This window comes from Alligator sinensis, unplaced genomic scaffold (genome assembly GCF_000455745.1).
Source record: "Alligator sinensis unplaced genomic scaffold, ASM45574v1 scaffold169_1, whole genome shotgun sequence".
Classification (NCBI taxonomy): Eukaryota; Metazoa; Chordata; order Crocodylia; family Alligatoridae; genus Alligator; species Alligator sinensis.
In genome coordinates this window covers 830,777-847,178 of record NW_005841924.1, presented here as the reverse complement: position 1 = coordinate 847,178, position 16,402 = coordinate 830,777, and the positions used below count along the sequence as shown (strand labels likewise).

The 16,402-nt window shown below is 39.7% G+C and overlaps 1 protein-coding gene across 1 annotated transcript in view; it reads left to right on the top strand.

The window, feature by feature from the left end:
• The window catches only part of FHDC1 (FH2 domain containing 1), a 51,088-nt gene that overhangs the window by 11,595 nt on the left and 23,091 nt on the right, over positions 1–16,402 (top strand). Inside the window, exons 4-5 of the mRNA XM_006019147.3 lie at positions 2,801–2,862; positions 3,436–3,538. Of these exons, the coding sequence (XP_006019209.1) occupies positions 2,801–2,862; positions 3,436–3,538 (165 nt within the window). The remainder of the gene's footprint in view (positions 1–2,800; positions 2,863–3,435; positions 3,539–16,402) is intronic.

The window sequence follows — 16,402 nt, the reverse complement described above, 5'->3', positions numbered from 1 at the left end:
CCCCTCCCCCTCCCCGCCACTGCTGTGTGCCACTTTCCAATGGCCAGTTGCACATGTGGCTCTGTAAGCTGCCGACGGGTCTCATGCCCAGCCAATTGCATGCCACCTATTAGCAGCCCACAGAGCCGCACGTGCAACTGGTCATGGGAAAGCGGCACATAGCAGTGGCATGGGGTGGTGGGTGGCAGCGGTGGCCACTGTGTGTGAGCTCCCCCCACCGTGTCTGGCTAGCCGGGCACCACCTGTGCAGCCTGCAGAGGGGTGCTGCTGCACTCTCCCCCTCACTCTGGCCCTGCTCCTGGGAGGCAGTGGCACGGGCTGGTGGGTGGTGGTGGCAGCTGCCACATGTAAAGCCCTCCACCCCATGTCTGTCCATGGTGGGGCACTACTGCCCTTATGCCCCCCACCCTGCTCCTGGGAGTAGGCACAGAAACACGCTCTCTCCCCCACCCCTCCACCATTCAGACTCTTTGCGCCTTGTGGCTCTGCAGGCAAGGGGTGGCTGGTGGTGCTTTCTCACTGTTGGCTATTGGCTGAGGGCAGCGGTCTTGCAGCCAGTTAGGAGATGGAGCTGGGGTAGGGGGTGGGGAGGCGTTGCAGTGTGCTGCATGGGGCCAGTGCTGCCCAGCGCGCCCCTCCCTCTCCTTTGGGTAAGAGGTGACATGTGGGAGCGTGTCCGGGGAGATGGCACAGCCACGCCCCAGGGCCATCCCCGCCTGCCTGCGTGTACCCCTATGACCTTTCCAAGTACCCCTAGGGGTACGTATACCCTCGGTTGACACGCCCTGCCATGGTAAAAATGGTAAAAGAAGTCAAGTGGGGTGTTACTGATTTCCATTTTTTGAGAATATGGCATATTTTGTATTTGTAAGCAGCTAAAAAAGCATACAAAAATGAAAGGTAAGGTATGAGGAAAAAAGGAAAAACAAAAAATGTATACATCTTACACTAGTAGAGGGAAGCATCTCTGATATGAACAAATACCTGAACAAATTAAGGGTTGACTGCAACTGTATTGTAATAAAGGTGTCTAACAATGGCAAATTTAGATTAGAAATGAGTGGGGCAATTAAAGAGTGGAACTGCAGTGGAAGAGGTCATTGAGGGGCGCCTTCAGTGAAAAATGTGAAAAGAGATTAGATAGCGTAGTAGGGTAATGATAGTTTAACCCGCACTAAGTTCAGGGGCTTTTTTTAATGACCTACATGGCCTCATCTCCTATGATGATGGGAGAGAATATATCTTACCTTACCCTTTGCATATGCTAAATTTGAAGGGATTCAGGTTAGCAGTGACTGATTGACTTCAGATAATTTACTGACACTCTTGTGTATCCTGCTGTTTCTAACTTCTATGGAATTGTGGCTCAAGAAAATAGGAAATTCCAAAGTTCAAGAAAATATTCTAATTTACTTAACTTTATTCATTTGGCAAGTAAGGAAGTTGTCATGGGTATACATGAGCGTATTGGAAGTACCCTAATGATACCTCTCTGCTAACTATACCTGTATTTGATTTTCACCAAGTGGTTTCAGAACAAGCAGTATTTCATTCTTTTGCCTGACACCACCAATAAAAATGGTGTATTTTTCTTTGTTTACACTGGCATAGGGCTTATCCTTGCAGTTGATGAAGAATTAATGTTGTGTAAGGCCAGTTGGTGTCCTGCACATCTTTGTATTTGGAATTATTTGTTATGGAACCCAGATGACACAAGGAAATAGTTTTATGTTAATACTGTCACCTGGCTGCCATAAAAAGTAATTCCAGACTCATTCTGACTGCTTTTTATGGCTATTTTCACCTGAAAGACCCTGGGGGTCTTTAGGAAGCGGCTCGATGCCTACCTGGCTGGGGTCACTTGAGCCCAGTTTTCCTCCTGCCCAGGCAGGGGGTCGGACTTGAAGATCTACAAGGTCCCTTCCGACCCTACTTCTATGATCCTATGAATTTCCATGGCAGAATTTTAATCTTAAGGGAATGCAGTGACATCATTCAGTCACTGAGACAATTGGAAACTTTTCATATTGGTATAGCTGCATGCGATTACAGCATGGTGCAGTTTTTTTGCTGATTCTTGGTTAGAATAAATTTAAAAATTGGAGCGTGGAGGGGAAAAATTCCCCCTTATTTTTTCCCCTCCAGAATTAGATGTATAAAATAGTATAACATAGCTAAATTAAAAAAAAAAAATTGCTTCAAGTTAACTGAAGATAGACTTTAAATATTTCCATGTAATCAACATGGCTGTTAATTCATGTGCATTAAGTCAGTGCTGTGTATTGAGTTAAATTCTTGTTGCATGTATGTATCACCATGGCATTTGGTAAGTTACCCTGAAATGGTATTTTGAAATACATGGATCATTCTATGGAAGCCAAGATTTTTGCAGTCTGACTGTCCCAATTAGATTTTAGTAAGAAGCATTTTAGAAATGCAGTATTATTAAATAATTAGAAAAACATTCTTGTTATAAGGTGAAATAAAACTTGCCTTAATATACTCTCTTCCGACCTGCTGCTGTTTTGAATCTGTCCCATGAGCAGAAACTCTTGTGGGTGGGCTGCATTGTTTCCTAGTAAAGATTAGTTCAGTAATGAATAACTTTCTTTTTACTTACTGAGGAATGGTCCTATCCATTCATTTGACTTGTGCCTTGGTGGCCACTCTTTGTGTATGGACTTCTTTACAAAATGATATTTACTAGCGCTTTTTAAAGAGGTGTATCTCTTTTTTTTTTTTAGGCTTTTCTGCTTGGATTATTTTACTTGGATATAATATCTATTGCTTTTTTTCTCAGGTTTCTGTGTTGGATGCAAAAAGAAGTATGAATATTGGAATATTTCTCAAACAGTTCAAAAAGTAAGATTTTATTTTTCATACAGTTTCAAATGTAATAATAATAAAAAACAAATGGGATAGGAAATAAAAGACATGCAAAGGTGTAATGCACTGCTGCTTTAACCTAGTTTTAAGACTCTCTACAAAATTTCTCAGTTGGGATTAATAGCTTGTTTTTTTCGTAACATTTATCTGAATGACAGTGTTACTTAAATCTTCCATTTTCAGTTTTCTGTACTAATTAGTTCACAGTTTGATTGTTGCCATTGCCAGTTGAGGTTTCATAGGCAGTAATAGAATGCCTTTGAATCTTGTAAGATACTGAGTTGTTTTCCTTGGCTGCTTTTCTGTAGGAAGAGTGAAAGGATGGGGGAGAGATGAAAGTTTTTCCTTTTTTTAAAGGTAGGCTAAAGCAGTTTAGCTGCCATGCATTTGGTTTACTTTTTTGCAGAGGCGTCACTGATTGGTGGCTGTTGTGAACACTGATTCAGCTACTGACAATTTTTTAAGCTTTGCTTTTTTTTCCCCATTTCTACAGCTACAAGTGTTCCAAGTATTACAGTTTAATTTGACCAGTTTTTTTTTTCTTTCAAGGTCTGCTCGGTCCATAAGTGAAGATATTTATCATGGAAGAAGTGACCCCTATGGATCTGAGACACTGCGTGAATTACTTAAGTTATTGCCTGAAGCGGAAGAGGTAAGTGAAGGGTTTAAATGTGGTGCCTCTGTGTGTGGCAGAGTTTGTATGAGCTTGGGATTGTAGAGAATAGTTGTCATCTTTTTGGAAAAGTCATAAAAACCTGAGAGATGCGGAGGTAAAACCTACTGTGTGCAAACATTTGCCCTTGGGAGTGGCAACACAGTGACCTGTGGTATTGGAAATACAGTCTAATTATTCCTTTACAGAAAGTAGTTTAACTTTATTTGAAGGCATTTCGTATTAAAGTACCAATAAGGAAGTTTAGCTTCCTTGATATGTTTCATTAATTTATGGCCCCTGTTTCCCAAGCAGTTACATGGTTGGAACCACAGCAGTCTAGTGTTGGTATTGGGTTACTGTGTCACTATGCTACCCATTGGCCCACAATCCAAGAAGTCTGTGAGCTTGTTTGATAAATGTAAGACAACTGCTTCAAAGGCTCTTCCTCCCTGCCCTTGTGCATGTGTCTTGAGACTTGTAGATTGCAACTTCACTGAATTAGCATTAAAATTGCTCAAGTGTTTCTCATCGAAGTAAATCATGAGTATGGGGAAATGACCACTTAACTAATATCCAGATTAACCGTTAGCTTGCATGCTTTACCACTTGAATGTCATTATATTTAAAAATTGATTCTTCGGCTCCACAACACACTTGCTCTCAGTTCAAAGGTATAACCAAAAATACCACATATCTCCAGTGACTTGAATTCACATATGCTATCTTAATCCTGGTCATTTCCACATACTGGATTTAAAAGGCTATGTATATGATGAGACACCATAGACATGAAATCCATTTTATTTGAGAACCAGCATTCAAAGTAGTTTGGGGTACTAAAATTGATCCTTAAAACTATCCTTTTTTCCACCACCCTAATTTTTTGTGGTTTTTCTAAATACGTACTATATCTTTTAAGATGGTTTCTCTTCACTGGGTAAAAAATCTACACAAAAAGGGAAAATGATGGAGTGAAGAGAAACTGAATCCTAATATCCCTTTGTGCATGTTACATGTACAAAATAAGCTGAAGAAATATTGTTTTCCACTATAATCTTTCAGCTGTAGATCTTGGGTGTTACTCATCGCAAGAGTAGCTTAACATTCAGGGAGGTGTGATTTGATAATGTGCCTTGATATGATGTAAATTTCATGCCCTGCAAACCTAATTCATTTGGACCCATAAGTTCCATTTTGGTGGAGATTTAACTGTGATAGCTTGTCTGACCTAGCAACCCTTGATTACTAGAGCATGGTTTCTAATATTGTAAAGGTTTGATTCGAAACAGCTGAAAGTTGCACCCAGTCAAGCATTTGCTGGCAGTAAAAGTACATCTTATTTTGTTGTGCAGTGTCAGGGAGCTAGTGTAGTGTTGTCAGAGTGATGGTGAAGTGGATTTCTGTAAGGAGAGAAAACTTAACTCATAGCTAGACAGCAGCACAGAACTCACAGGTTCAGAGGTTAAGAGCCAAAGCAACCACTTTGATCATCTCATCCAGATGTGTCCAACCCCTGGCCCTTGGGCTAGGATTCAGCCTGTGGAGCAGTGTCATCCAGCTTACTGGGCTCCCCACAGTCCCAAAAATTTGTTGGCTGGGGAGCGGTGGCAACAGTAATTGTTGCTCCTCTGCTTCCAGACCTATGGAGAGCCCAGTGGGTCAGATGATATGACTCTGCATGCATAATTGGGCACCTAGAGTTGGGGCAGCATGGGGCATGGATGGGACCAGCATCATTCATCCAGCTCCTGGGGCCAAAAATTTGAGCCGCACTGATCTAGGCTAACATCTTGCATAGCATAGGCCATAAGACTCCCCTGAATTAAAGCTTGTTTCAAGTCTAGGGGTTGTTGTTCAAATACGTCCTATTTTTATACAGAAATATTTCATTTTGGTTTTAAAATCTCTAGCAGTGGACCTTATGCTTACCAATTTCTGCCTTTATTTTTAGCTTGAATCTGTCAGGTTTCCACTTTGAGTCACTGGATCTTGTTATGCATGACTTTGCTAGATGGAAGCACCCCTCTATCAGATTTATTCTTCCCCATGTTCTAGACCAGGGCCAGCCAACCTGCAGCATGGTTACCACAAGTGGCATGGGAAGTCTCTGTATGCAGAACCAGCAGATTGGAACAGGCGACACAGTGGCAGATAGGGCAGGGAGCAGAAAGCAGAGCAGCAGATTGCATAAGACAGAGGTTCCCAAACTTTTTCTTATTGTGTACCTCCTTCCAGATTTGCCAGCTGCCTGCTTACCCCTACCAGCATAGGTTTTATATTTTAAACCCTTAAATCCCAGTAATTTTTATAATGACAATTAAATCTGCCATTGCACACTTTCTCCCGCATGCCCCCCAGAGATGTCTTGCATATCTCCAGTGGTACGTGTACCACAGTTTGGGAACCTCTGGGGTAAGAGGAAAGGATTGGAGTGGTCCCTGGGATGTGTGCATGTGCAGTGTTAATTTGTGTCACACTTACCAAAAAGGTTGACCCTCACTGTCAAATTGCCTCTTAACCTTATTTTTTGACAAATCAAATAGATTAGGTTCTTTGAGTCTTTCATTATAAGATGCCGCATTAAAAGGCATGTTTGCTGATCCTTTAATCATTCTTTCATAGCTCCTTTTATGAATCTTTAACATCCCTTTCAAATTATGGATATGGAAACTGGGCACAGTATTTGAACAGTGGTTGCACAGGTCCAAGAGGCAGAGATAATATAACCTGCCTTCTGCACCTATTCTCACCTGGCCATACAAGCCCCTTTGGCCACAGCATTGCACTGTGAGATCTCACATTCAGCTGATTACCCACCATAATCCCCTGATCTTTTCCTGAGTCACTACTTGCCTCGATAGAATCCTCAGTCTTGTAAATATGGTCTGCATTCCTTGTCCCTAGGTATGGCATTACATGTAAACATATGGACATGTATACTGATTGCAGCCAGCCACCTTACAAAATATCCAGATCACTCTATTGGTGACCTGTTGTCTTCATTATCTACCATTCCCTGAATTTCAATATCATCTGAAAACATATCAGCATGGTTTTGTTTGTTTTTCTTCCAGGTCACTGATATTTGTTAAATAAATTGTTAAACCACCAAATCTCTAAAAGATTAAAAAAGGAATACATTTGTATAGTGATGATTCCTCTTCTAGTTAGGCCTATTTTGAGACCTATTAGTTAGGCTTTTTAAATATATCTGAATATGAGCCATGTTGTTTTTGTATGGTCTCATTTGTTAATCACTGTTGTTAAGTCCAGGTCAAACACCTTCCAGAAGTCTATTAGACACTATTCCCTGGACCAAAACATTTTATAATCCCACAAAAAGTTAAATTGGTCAGACAATCTCCATTTTCCATCAGTCAATCTTGTATTAACTATATGACTGACCCCCTTTTAATTATTTATGAATCAAGTTCCACATTAGCTGTTCCATTATTCTTCCTTGGATTGCTCACAAGCCTATAATTATTCAGATCATCCCAATGCTCTTTCAAAGTATTGGCGCATTAGCTTCCTTCCAATTCTCTGGCATTTCCTCATTGTCTTAAGACTTAATGAAAATCAGTATTAACAGTCCAGAGAGCTCCTTGACCAGAACTTTTTATCATTCTTAGTTGTCAATTTTCCACATCATACTTAGTGCTCTCTAACTTAAGTATATTCTATTATCCTGAATTACTGTTAGGATGGAAAGCATTTTATCATTATGGTATAAATAAGTTGTCTGGCTTTTTTCCAGCAACTAAACACCAGTATTAATTGAACACTTATTGTCTAGCAATAGAATAGTGCCTTTTTAAAATTCCTTCTGTTCCTCATCATCTGAACATGTCTCCCACAAGGTCAATCTACTTTTTAAGTTCTCATTCTCCACAATATATTGTCCATCACCATCCCTTCAGAGACACTGTGCACTTTAAAGTTTTGTTCCGTGCACTCGCATCATGTCTTCTTGGGTCTTTCTTTCTTTCTTTCTCCTGCCTCCAGTTCTTGTGGCCTGCATTTTTCCCCAAATACTTTTCAGGCCTTCTGGCTACATATACTCTCACAGTTTGCCCTTGCTGAGCTTTCTCTCTATTGATATTGTATTTCCTGATGCTGCCTCTGATTTCTTTAATGATTTTTCACTTTGACTCTACATATCTCTCTCAGTGGTCTCACCGTCAGTGTGTGAGAAGCAAGGATTTTTTTGGTAATATCTTTTATTGGACCAACTGAGTAGCTGGGAAAGAAGTTAGACAAGCTTTCAGGCACAACATGCTCTTCCTCAGGTTTGGAAGGAAAAAATTGTCTATCATTTCTCCCAACTGCTCAGTCTAATAAAAAGATTTGACCAAAAAAACCTCTGGTCTTTTGCATGTGTCGTGTGCACTCCCCACCCCTGACACCCCAGCTGATGATGCCTTTTTTGATCTATACCCCCATCTGTCTAAGTTGCGCTCTACCTGTTTTCTGCTTTCTGAAATCAAGACTACGTCATCAGGAACATTATGCACCAAGGGGCATCCTCCTGCTTGTAGCTGAGTAAATCCAGGAGTAGCACAAATAGCAGTGGTCTTTATTCTGATCCTCGATGGAATTCAGGCCTGATGAGGACATCCTAGGTCTTCCCACATATGCTTCCAACTCACGTTTTTGAGCCTCTATACATGCTTACCATAAGTCTCTCATAAATTCCCATTACCAGTTGTTCCCTCATGCACCACCATATCAGTTTTCTTGGTCATGAGCCTTTTTCCATGTCAAGAAACACCATGTGAAGATTTTTCTTGGTGTCCTTGTACTCTTACTTTTCCATTAGGAGTCTCACTGCAAAGATCACATCAATCATTGATTTACCTGGCATGAATGTGAACTGGCAGTCTTCAGTTTTGACTTTTTAATCTTTCTTTCTTTCCCATAGGTTTGTAGTGTGGTTCATGAGTTTTATGCCTCTAATTGCCAAAGTCTTGTATGTCTCCTATTGTTCTTAAAAATAGGCCCCCATAAATCTTCCCCATGCATCTTTCTTTTGTGACATCATCTTGGTGAACAGACTTATACCAGGTTTACACAGAGGTAATCTCAGTGCCTCTATAGGAATTTCATTAGGCTCCACAGCCTTCTGAATTTTCATCTTATCAAAGGCATCTACTACTATCTGACTCCTCCTGTTCCTCCTACTTAAAAATAGAACAGCACTTCTTTTCTGTTAGTTTCCTTAGCTCAGCTAGCCATAGTCTTTTTGCTTTCCTAACCAGTTTTCCACAATTCTTTCTATATATATTCATTGCTGTCAACTGTACATAGTGCCACAAGTGCAAAGCTAATGATCCTTTTGTCATCTTTATGATTTCCCTATCAACCCGGTAGATTTTGGGATTCATGCATTACCAATTTGGGGTTAAAGAAGGAAAATTCCAGAATTGGAGACTCCAGGTTCTGGGCTTACTGCCCTGTGCATCAACTGTGCATACTTTGCTGGTCAGGCTGGGTATGGCAACACAGTTCTTCCTTTATAGAAGCCTGTAGCTAGTGGTGCCAAACTTTAAACCAAAAGTCTGAACACAGGTTTCTCTTGCCTGGAGTTAGGAAAGCCTTACTCTGTGCTTGGCACCCCAGGGAGCACATGGGTTTTAAGTCTGTTTCCCTAGTACTCTTTGTATGAAAGTGTGTGCGTGTGTGTATGTGTGTCCCCTTCCAGCTGCCTATTAAACTAAACCAACATGCATACAAATAAGCAGGCCAGCATAAAAAATTCCTGCATTACTATTTGTGTTTTTTTACTTAATTTTGCAGTACATAATTTAGTCCTGATCACTTGCTTCTATGCATATATTAATTTTAGTTTCATTAACAGTTCTTATTTGTCAAGGTGACATTTAACCTAAAATCTGGCCAAGTACAACACAATGCCTTTTGAGTTAAAAGAAAATTTTAAGAAAAAGTTTTTTGGGGTTTTTTTTTTAGAAATTTCAAGTATGTTTGTAGTACTGGCATTGTGCAACCTCCAATTTATATTACAGATTGAAGTCTTTCTTCCCAAGGCTGTCAGGATTGTTAGTTTCTGAGTAATCACTGACTCAAAACAGGTAATGCCATTTTTGGTGGTATAGTACTTTGTTCTCTTTTATCCATTAGATCCTTTGTAAACTGGAACTGTATATTTTAACATTCCAGGTGCATGACAGTTCCCACTCAATTTCAGTAATACCAACTAATTTGATTATGTTAAAAATGAGTCATTTGAATTCCTCTTGTTTATTACCTAGGCTCTCAGTACTGGTGTACAGTCAGTTAATTTTGTTTTCTCTCATATGGTTTGGAGTCTTGTTCATATGTGCTTTTTTTTATTATTTGTCCTTCCCTTTTGCTATTAACTTAATGATCAAGCTGCTTAAAAAGATTCTCTTTATTTGAAGCAGTCCTAGTTGTCTCTGCTTGGACGTTTGTACATACGCTTGTGCCACAGTGCCAGGTGCTTTTAAAAGTGCCCAGCGCTGCAGTGCATACACTTGTATAAACAGCAAAATGCACATCTGCGCTGAGAAAATGGCAGTGGCACGCTTTTGAACTAAAACACACTGAAGATGTTTTAGTTTAAAAGCGCACCACCGCCATTTTCTATGTGCTGTTGTGCATTTCACTATTTATGCAGCTGCACACGATGCAGCACAGTGTGCATCAGCTCGCAAGTGGAGCAGACTCAATTACTCCACTGAGCTTTAAAGACAAAAAGTATAAGAAGGGATGCTGCAAAAACTCAGGTTATGTCAAAGGGCATTTATACACACACATTTTTGTGTTGCAACGTGCTGGATCTCTGGTGCATCTAAGATCTTAATCAAGTCTGCTCAGATGCACCAGAGATCCAGCACGTTGCAGTACAAAAATGTATGTGTATAAATCTCTTTGATATAACTTGAGTTTTTGCAGCACCCCTTCCCATACTTTTTGTCTTTGTAGCTCAGCTAACTTACAAGTATAGTTCCAAGAATTGGTGTAGTCTTGTTGGTCGGGGTAAGGTCTGAGTAGCCATACTAGGAATTTAGCGCTGTATGAAACCTACCCTCTTGACTACCTGTGTCCTCCAAGATGTTGTCTGCAATGTTCTAGGACAATGATTCTCAACCAGGGTGCTGCAGCATTAGGTGTGCAAACATGATTTACCAGATGAACCCAGATCTTTCAAATAGGAATCCATAGGGTTTCATAGACTTACCCCAGCAAGAAATATATCCACCTGTTTTTTGAAGGAGTCCAGAATAGGTGCTTGCACCACCCCTGGGGGGAGTTTGTTCCAGACCCTGGGAACCCGCACTATAAAGAACTTTTTTTCTTATGTCTAGTCTAACTTGGCCTTCCTGGAGTTTTTATGACCATTAAAAATATTCTGACCTGTTGTGGTCTTTCTTTGCAACAGAAGAGTTACCCTATTATTTTTCTGTTGTTAAGAAATGAGTAAAAGCTAAGAGCTGGCATTTTCTGATGGGTGCCTTGAGTCCAAAAAAGGTTGAGAGCCACTGTTCTAAGACATGGTGATACAAAACTTGTGTTGTTTCCTTTGTTCAGGAAGTGTAAGAGGCTGTGGGGAGGACGTTCCTAAACACAGTTGTATGATGCGCCTTCCAGTTTGATCCACAACATGTACAGCGTAAAGCAAGAGTTTATTCCCTGTAGATAATCTGTGATCTTATCAGTGTTCTAGAAAGTGATGTGATAAATAGTGAGTTCGTTACTTTATTTCAGTGCCCTTCTACAATTTGACCTTTTCCCCTACCTCAGTTGACAGTTATTTCAAATATCTTATCTTTTGAGATGGGTCAACAGCTGCTTTGACAAATATCCAAACCAACAAATAAATAAAGCCTACAGAATTTTTGTCATTTAAAATTCCTTATACCTTCTCCTCTATTGTATTACAACAGCTTTATTTACATGTATTTACAGGGGTGTCAACACTAAGATCTTTTTAGTTAGTTACCATAAGAGCTGCTGGAATTTGTGTGTATGAATAGCAGATACTGGCACTTTGCTAAAAGCTTTTGTCATACTGAGTACAGTCATTATTAAAATACTTGTCAAGTTGTGAAGGGTTTTGTCAAACTTAAAATGTTTGAATGTTTTCAGATATTTGATTTAGGAAACTTACAAGTTCTCAAAGGTGGACAGAGCTTCCAATTCCTGAAACTTACAGCTGTTAAAGTAGAGCACCAAGAGTGTATTGTTAGGGCATCCACAGAAAATGGTATGACTTAAATCAGGTGCAAAAACAAGTATGTTTTTCTGTATAGGTTAAAAATAAGCAAGTTACTATTTTAGAATTATAGTTGGAAACGTGTGTGTTTGCCACCTTACCATGTCTTGTGACCCTGCAGAAGGAAGAAATATGTCTCTGAAACCCAAGAAGCTTCCTTCTTTCCCAGCTCACTTCTTGTTGGGCAGTCTTTTTATTAAGGAAAAATGTTGATTTCCAACCTTCTGGTCTCTAATAGAAAAGAGCCTTGATTCTCTGGTATGCACGCTCTCTCTCTCTCTCTCTCTCTCCTCTCTTTTTTTAAGGAATCCTACCTATACATCTTTGTCTATATCTTATTAAAATAGTTATTAGCTATTCTCAGAATTGCAGAACTGTTTTTTTGTGCACACTGCTCCACTGTTCAACAGGTCCTGCCTGGTAAACTTTGACCGAGTCTACAGGGTCCTGTGCTTAGCAGCCACTTTAATTCACTCTTCTGCATCTAGTGAGAATACAGCTTCTAGATAGCTCATCAACATATATGCACACCCAGGCTATCGGTCTGTCTTTTACTTCCTCTGTATTATATCAGTTCTTTGCTTGCTTACTGTGTGTTAAACCCTTAGTCATCTGTGATTTAGATTCCTAGGACTCTCTTTCTCTGCCTGCTGAAAGAACTGTGGGAAGGGGATCTCATTTCTTCACAATGCTATGAACATTTGCAGTGATTAAAAACCCCCCCACAAAACCCCATGAAAAATGCAAGGAACTTTGTGACCATTGTACTGCTGTATGTTTGTTTGAAATGGGGAAATATACTTGGATATATTGCAAGCGTGTCTAAAAATGAGTGGCACTGATACTGTTTCAGTCAAGGATTCCTATACTTTCATTCAGGAATCTGTGTAGCTCTCCTGGAAGCATAAATAAAAGCCAGCTTCTTGTCAGTAAAGCCAGTGCTAAAAGAGTACTCCAGTATATTAAACACTAGGAAAGTTGCTTATAATTCACTCAGTGACACTCCTCATTCTAAAGAATAGCTAAATATTTGCAATAGGTGTAGCTACTCTAACTGTTCATACACCAAAAAAGTCAGACTTCCTTCATATAATAACAAATTTTAAACCATGAGTGAATTGCATATGGGAGAGCCCTATGTACATAAAATCTGATTTTTGTGTATGTGCATGCATGTGTGGACTCTGCAGATGTTTTCCTAAATGAAAAAATTGTCTGTCAGCTGCCATTAATTTAAGAACTGCAGAACTGACCTTGCGGTTGCACTATACTTCCTTGTTCATGTACATCCCAATGCCATTTCTGTTTACCTGATGGCATACAATTAGAAGAAAAGTGTTCCAAAGGGTTTGGGTGCAGAGGTCTGACTGTATAATTTATAGTGATTTAAAAAATATATATATTTTATTAAATCAGTCATAAACACATTTCATGTCTGTTAGCTCATTATGGGCATGCAGTTAACAGCTATGTTGTCAACTCTTAAAATTTCATCACAGCTCTTACAATATTTGGTGTTTTAACTGGAGCCCCACCTCTTAACGATGTTCACATAATCACATGAGGCCACTTCCATCTTAAAACAATTCTATATTCCTACTTGCAGAGGGAAGCTTGAGATGATCCACAGTGAAAGGGGAAAAATGTTCCCAGAATGCTAAAAGGCTTTAAAATAGTTAATCTCATGATTTTTAAGACGGTCTCAAGACTGTCTTGGGAGGCGCGATTCATTCTCTTTGAACACTTGGGGTTGGCAATCCTGAACTGGATTAGCAAAATTTAAATGTGTGGGACCTGGTTACAACATTGTAAATCAACAGGTCCCTTTCTGCACATTGTACCTTCTATGTGCTTGTCTTCTTCAGGAGTAGAATGGCCTGTTCATATCCACCATATAAGTTTGTTGCAAATTAATGAGTTGAGATTCTGTGCTGCTCCTCGGGGCAGGAGTGTAACTGAGCTGGGGGCCACCTGCAACAGCAGCCTGCGTGCCATTAGTATTGTGGGGAGGAGAATAGGAGCAAAATAGCTGAATACGCTACCTCAGTTAGTGCTGCTCCAGGCTCAGGGCTGCCCTGCTATGCCTCTCCCTCGGAGAGCTAAACAAGGAGCACTCAAAGCAAGGGAGTGGCATCAAATGTGGCTGATGCTGGGCCCCCACTCAGATTGCAGTGGGGATTCTCTGTGTTTTATGGCTGCCTTCATGGGGCATTTCTTTGGCCTACAACACTGCCTAAAATCTCTGCAGGGCTCTGTCCCTACCCCTTCCAGCCCCAGGATATGGCTGTTTTCCATGACGTATGCCGTGGGAATTCTGCTATAGAACGTGCTAGGGCTTTTGTAGAAGGAACCACACCTTGCACCACTCCAGCACCCTCACTGTGAAATGCTTAAAAACTAAACAGTGAAATTAAATAGTCAGCAAACAAAATTAAAATTCTCATTGCAATATTAGCATTAGCATTCCATGTAGGTAATATCGGATTATCTAGCTTTGCCCTGGTTACCATGAAAAGTACGTTTAAATATAATATGTGCAGCATGGGTAAGTTAATAGACAGCTGAGGTGCATCTTAATGGAAACATCTTGTTTTCTGGCTTTTGTGTATTTAAGTGTTAGAGTTGCATTTTTGCATCTAATTTCCTGTGTGTGTTTAAGAAAAGAGCTGTCCCAACACTTGCATTATTTTCATGTAAATTTCAAAATTTACACATCACTGTAATGAGAGGATGGGTGGGTTTACAGTTGTTGTTTTGGCTGCAGACCACTGTTTCTAGAAGGCTAGGGTAAAGAACACCTGCCAAGACTACACAATGATATGTCCTTTTTTTCCTGCTAAATGCTGTCTAAAAGAGGTATGTATTTTGGTTTATTCCCTGCTTGTTAAGCACCTTTAGAAGTATTAGGAATGTCAAGTCTGGTCTTTCCTGTTTTTGTTGGCTGACTTCTTGGATGACACTGATATAAATTAGGAGCTTTCTCAAGCTTCAAATAAATGAGTGCAGAGGTTGGGTCTTTAAAAGGAGCTTTTTGTCTGAATGCCTTGTATTAAAGAGGGTTTAAGAAATGCTGTTAAGTAGCTGGAAGAAAGAAATTTACATCCTGTCTGCAATTTAGGATTCATTTTGTTGGTATCTCTGTCATAAAACTTGTGCTTCTTCACTTACCTGCACTTCCAATTATTATCTTTGTAACTGGAATTTGTGGGTTTTACATAGGTATTTTAAACAAAGTGATAAGTTTTTCATTGTTTCAAATTAAAATGTTCAAGTTGGGTTTTGGGTTTGGTTTTTAACTTTAGCCAAAAACCCCCAATTAATATTAATTGGAAACAGTGGGGTTTTTTTTTTTTCATACAGAATTCAAAACAGTGTTGGAATAAGCATTCATTTGGAGAAATTGTTTATTTCAGTAGAAATTCAGCTGTTGACAGAATTGTTTTCTGTGCTGAAATTGTGTGCTTCAGATTTACTTTAAAATTAGATAAAATCTCTGTGTGTGATGATTCTGTTTTTCTTCTACCCTTTTAGTATGCATATAAAATGTATAAAGTACAGTAATATCAAGTCTGGTCTTCCAAAACTTTTTTTGAAGGGGAGTCAGAAATATGTCTAATGGTGGGTTTTCTGCATCTTAATGAAAGAGGAAAGAGTTAATACTTGAGCAAAGACTTTTTCAATTACCTTTATTAGGCACTGGGAGTTCACAAAAATAAACCTAACTGGCTGAATAAAATGCTTTTCTCTCTCACTTACGCACAGTTCTCAGTCTTTTTTGGTTCTTGTTGTGTCATAATTGAGTGTGTTTTCCAGGCATGTACAAGTGTGCCCTCACAAATGAATTGTACTGGATGGGGAATTAATTGATGATACTAGTTCTAGCGTGAGCTTTTGTGTAGGCAAAACTCCAGAAATTTTTAGCCCGATTACCATCTTTTAAAGTTTAACCAGGTCCTAAAGAAGCCAGTGCTAGAAGAACTTCTATATAATACAGGATCTTTCAACCTAGACATTTTCAGGAGGTGGGAACAAAAAAAGAATCGTTAATGTCTGAAAAGCATATGTGCAAGCCACGCACTAAACTTAGGCACAAGTTGTTTAAGTGATTCATTTGGAGCCTAGTGTTCCGAGAGGCTTGTGATCCCTTGCTAAACTCGTGGCAGCTTGTGAATTGTTCCTGTCCTCTGGAAATTGAAATGAAAAGCAAAGGTAACTCTGGTCTAGGTCCATGCTTTTCCAGGACCACTTCACCATCTACAAAACTGAAATCTGAGTTTGGAGTATGAATGATTGAATGTGGTTGTCAATGAAGTCTTGGAAGAAGGGAGAGAACAGGATGGAGTAGTGAGGATATGTTTATGTTTAAATTATGTGGGCTTCAAGAAAGACTGCAACTATGAAGCATGGAGGTGAGGGGAGAAGGATGTATGACAGGACATGGGCTCTGATTATTTATGTATGCTGGTCTTGTGAAATGTTCTCATAACATACCTGGAAGTTATGCTACAAGGGTGTGCACATTTTTTTAATGTGGTAGTGCTTGTATGTGAACAAGTAACAAGTTTACCTGAATTCATAATGACTCTGAATTTAAGATGATTCCCCCC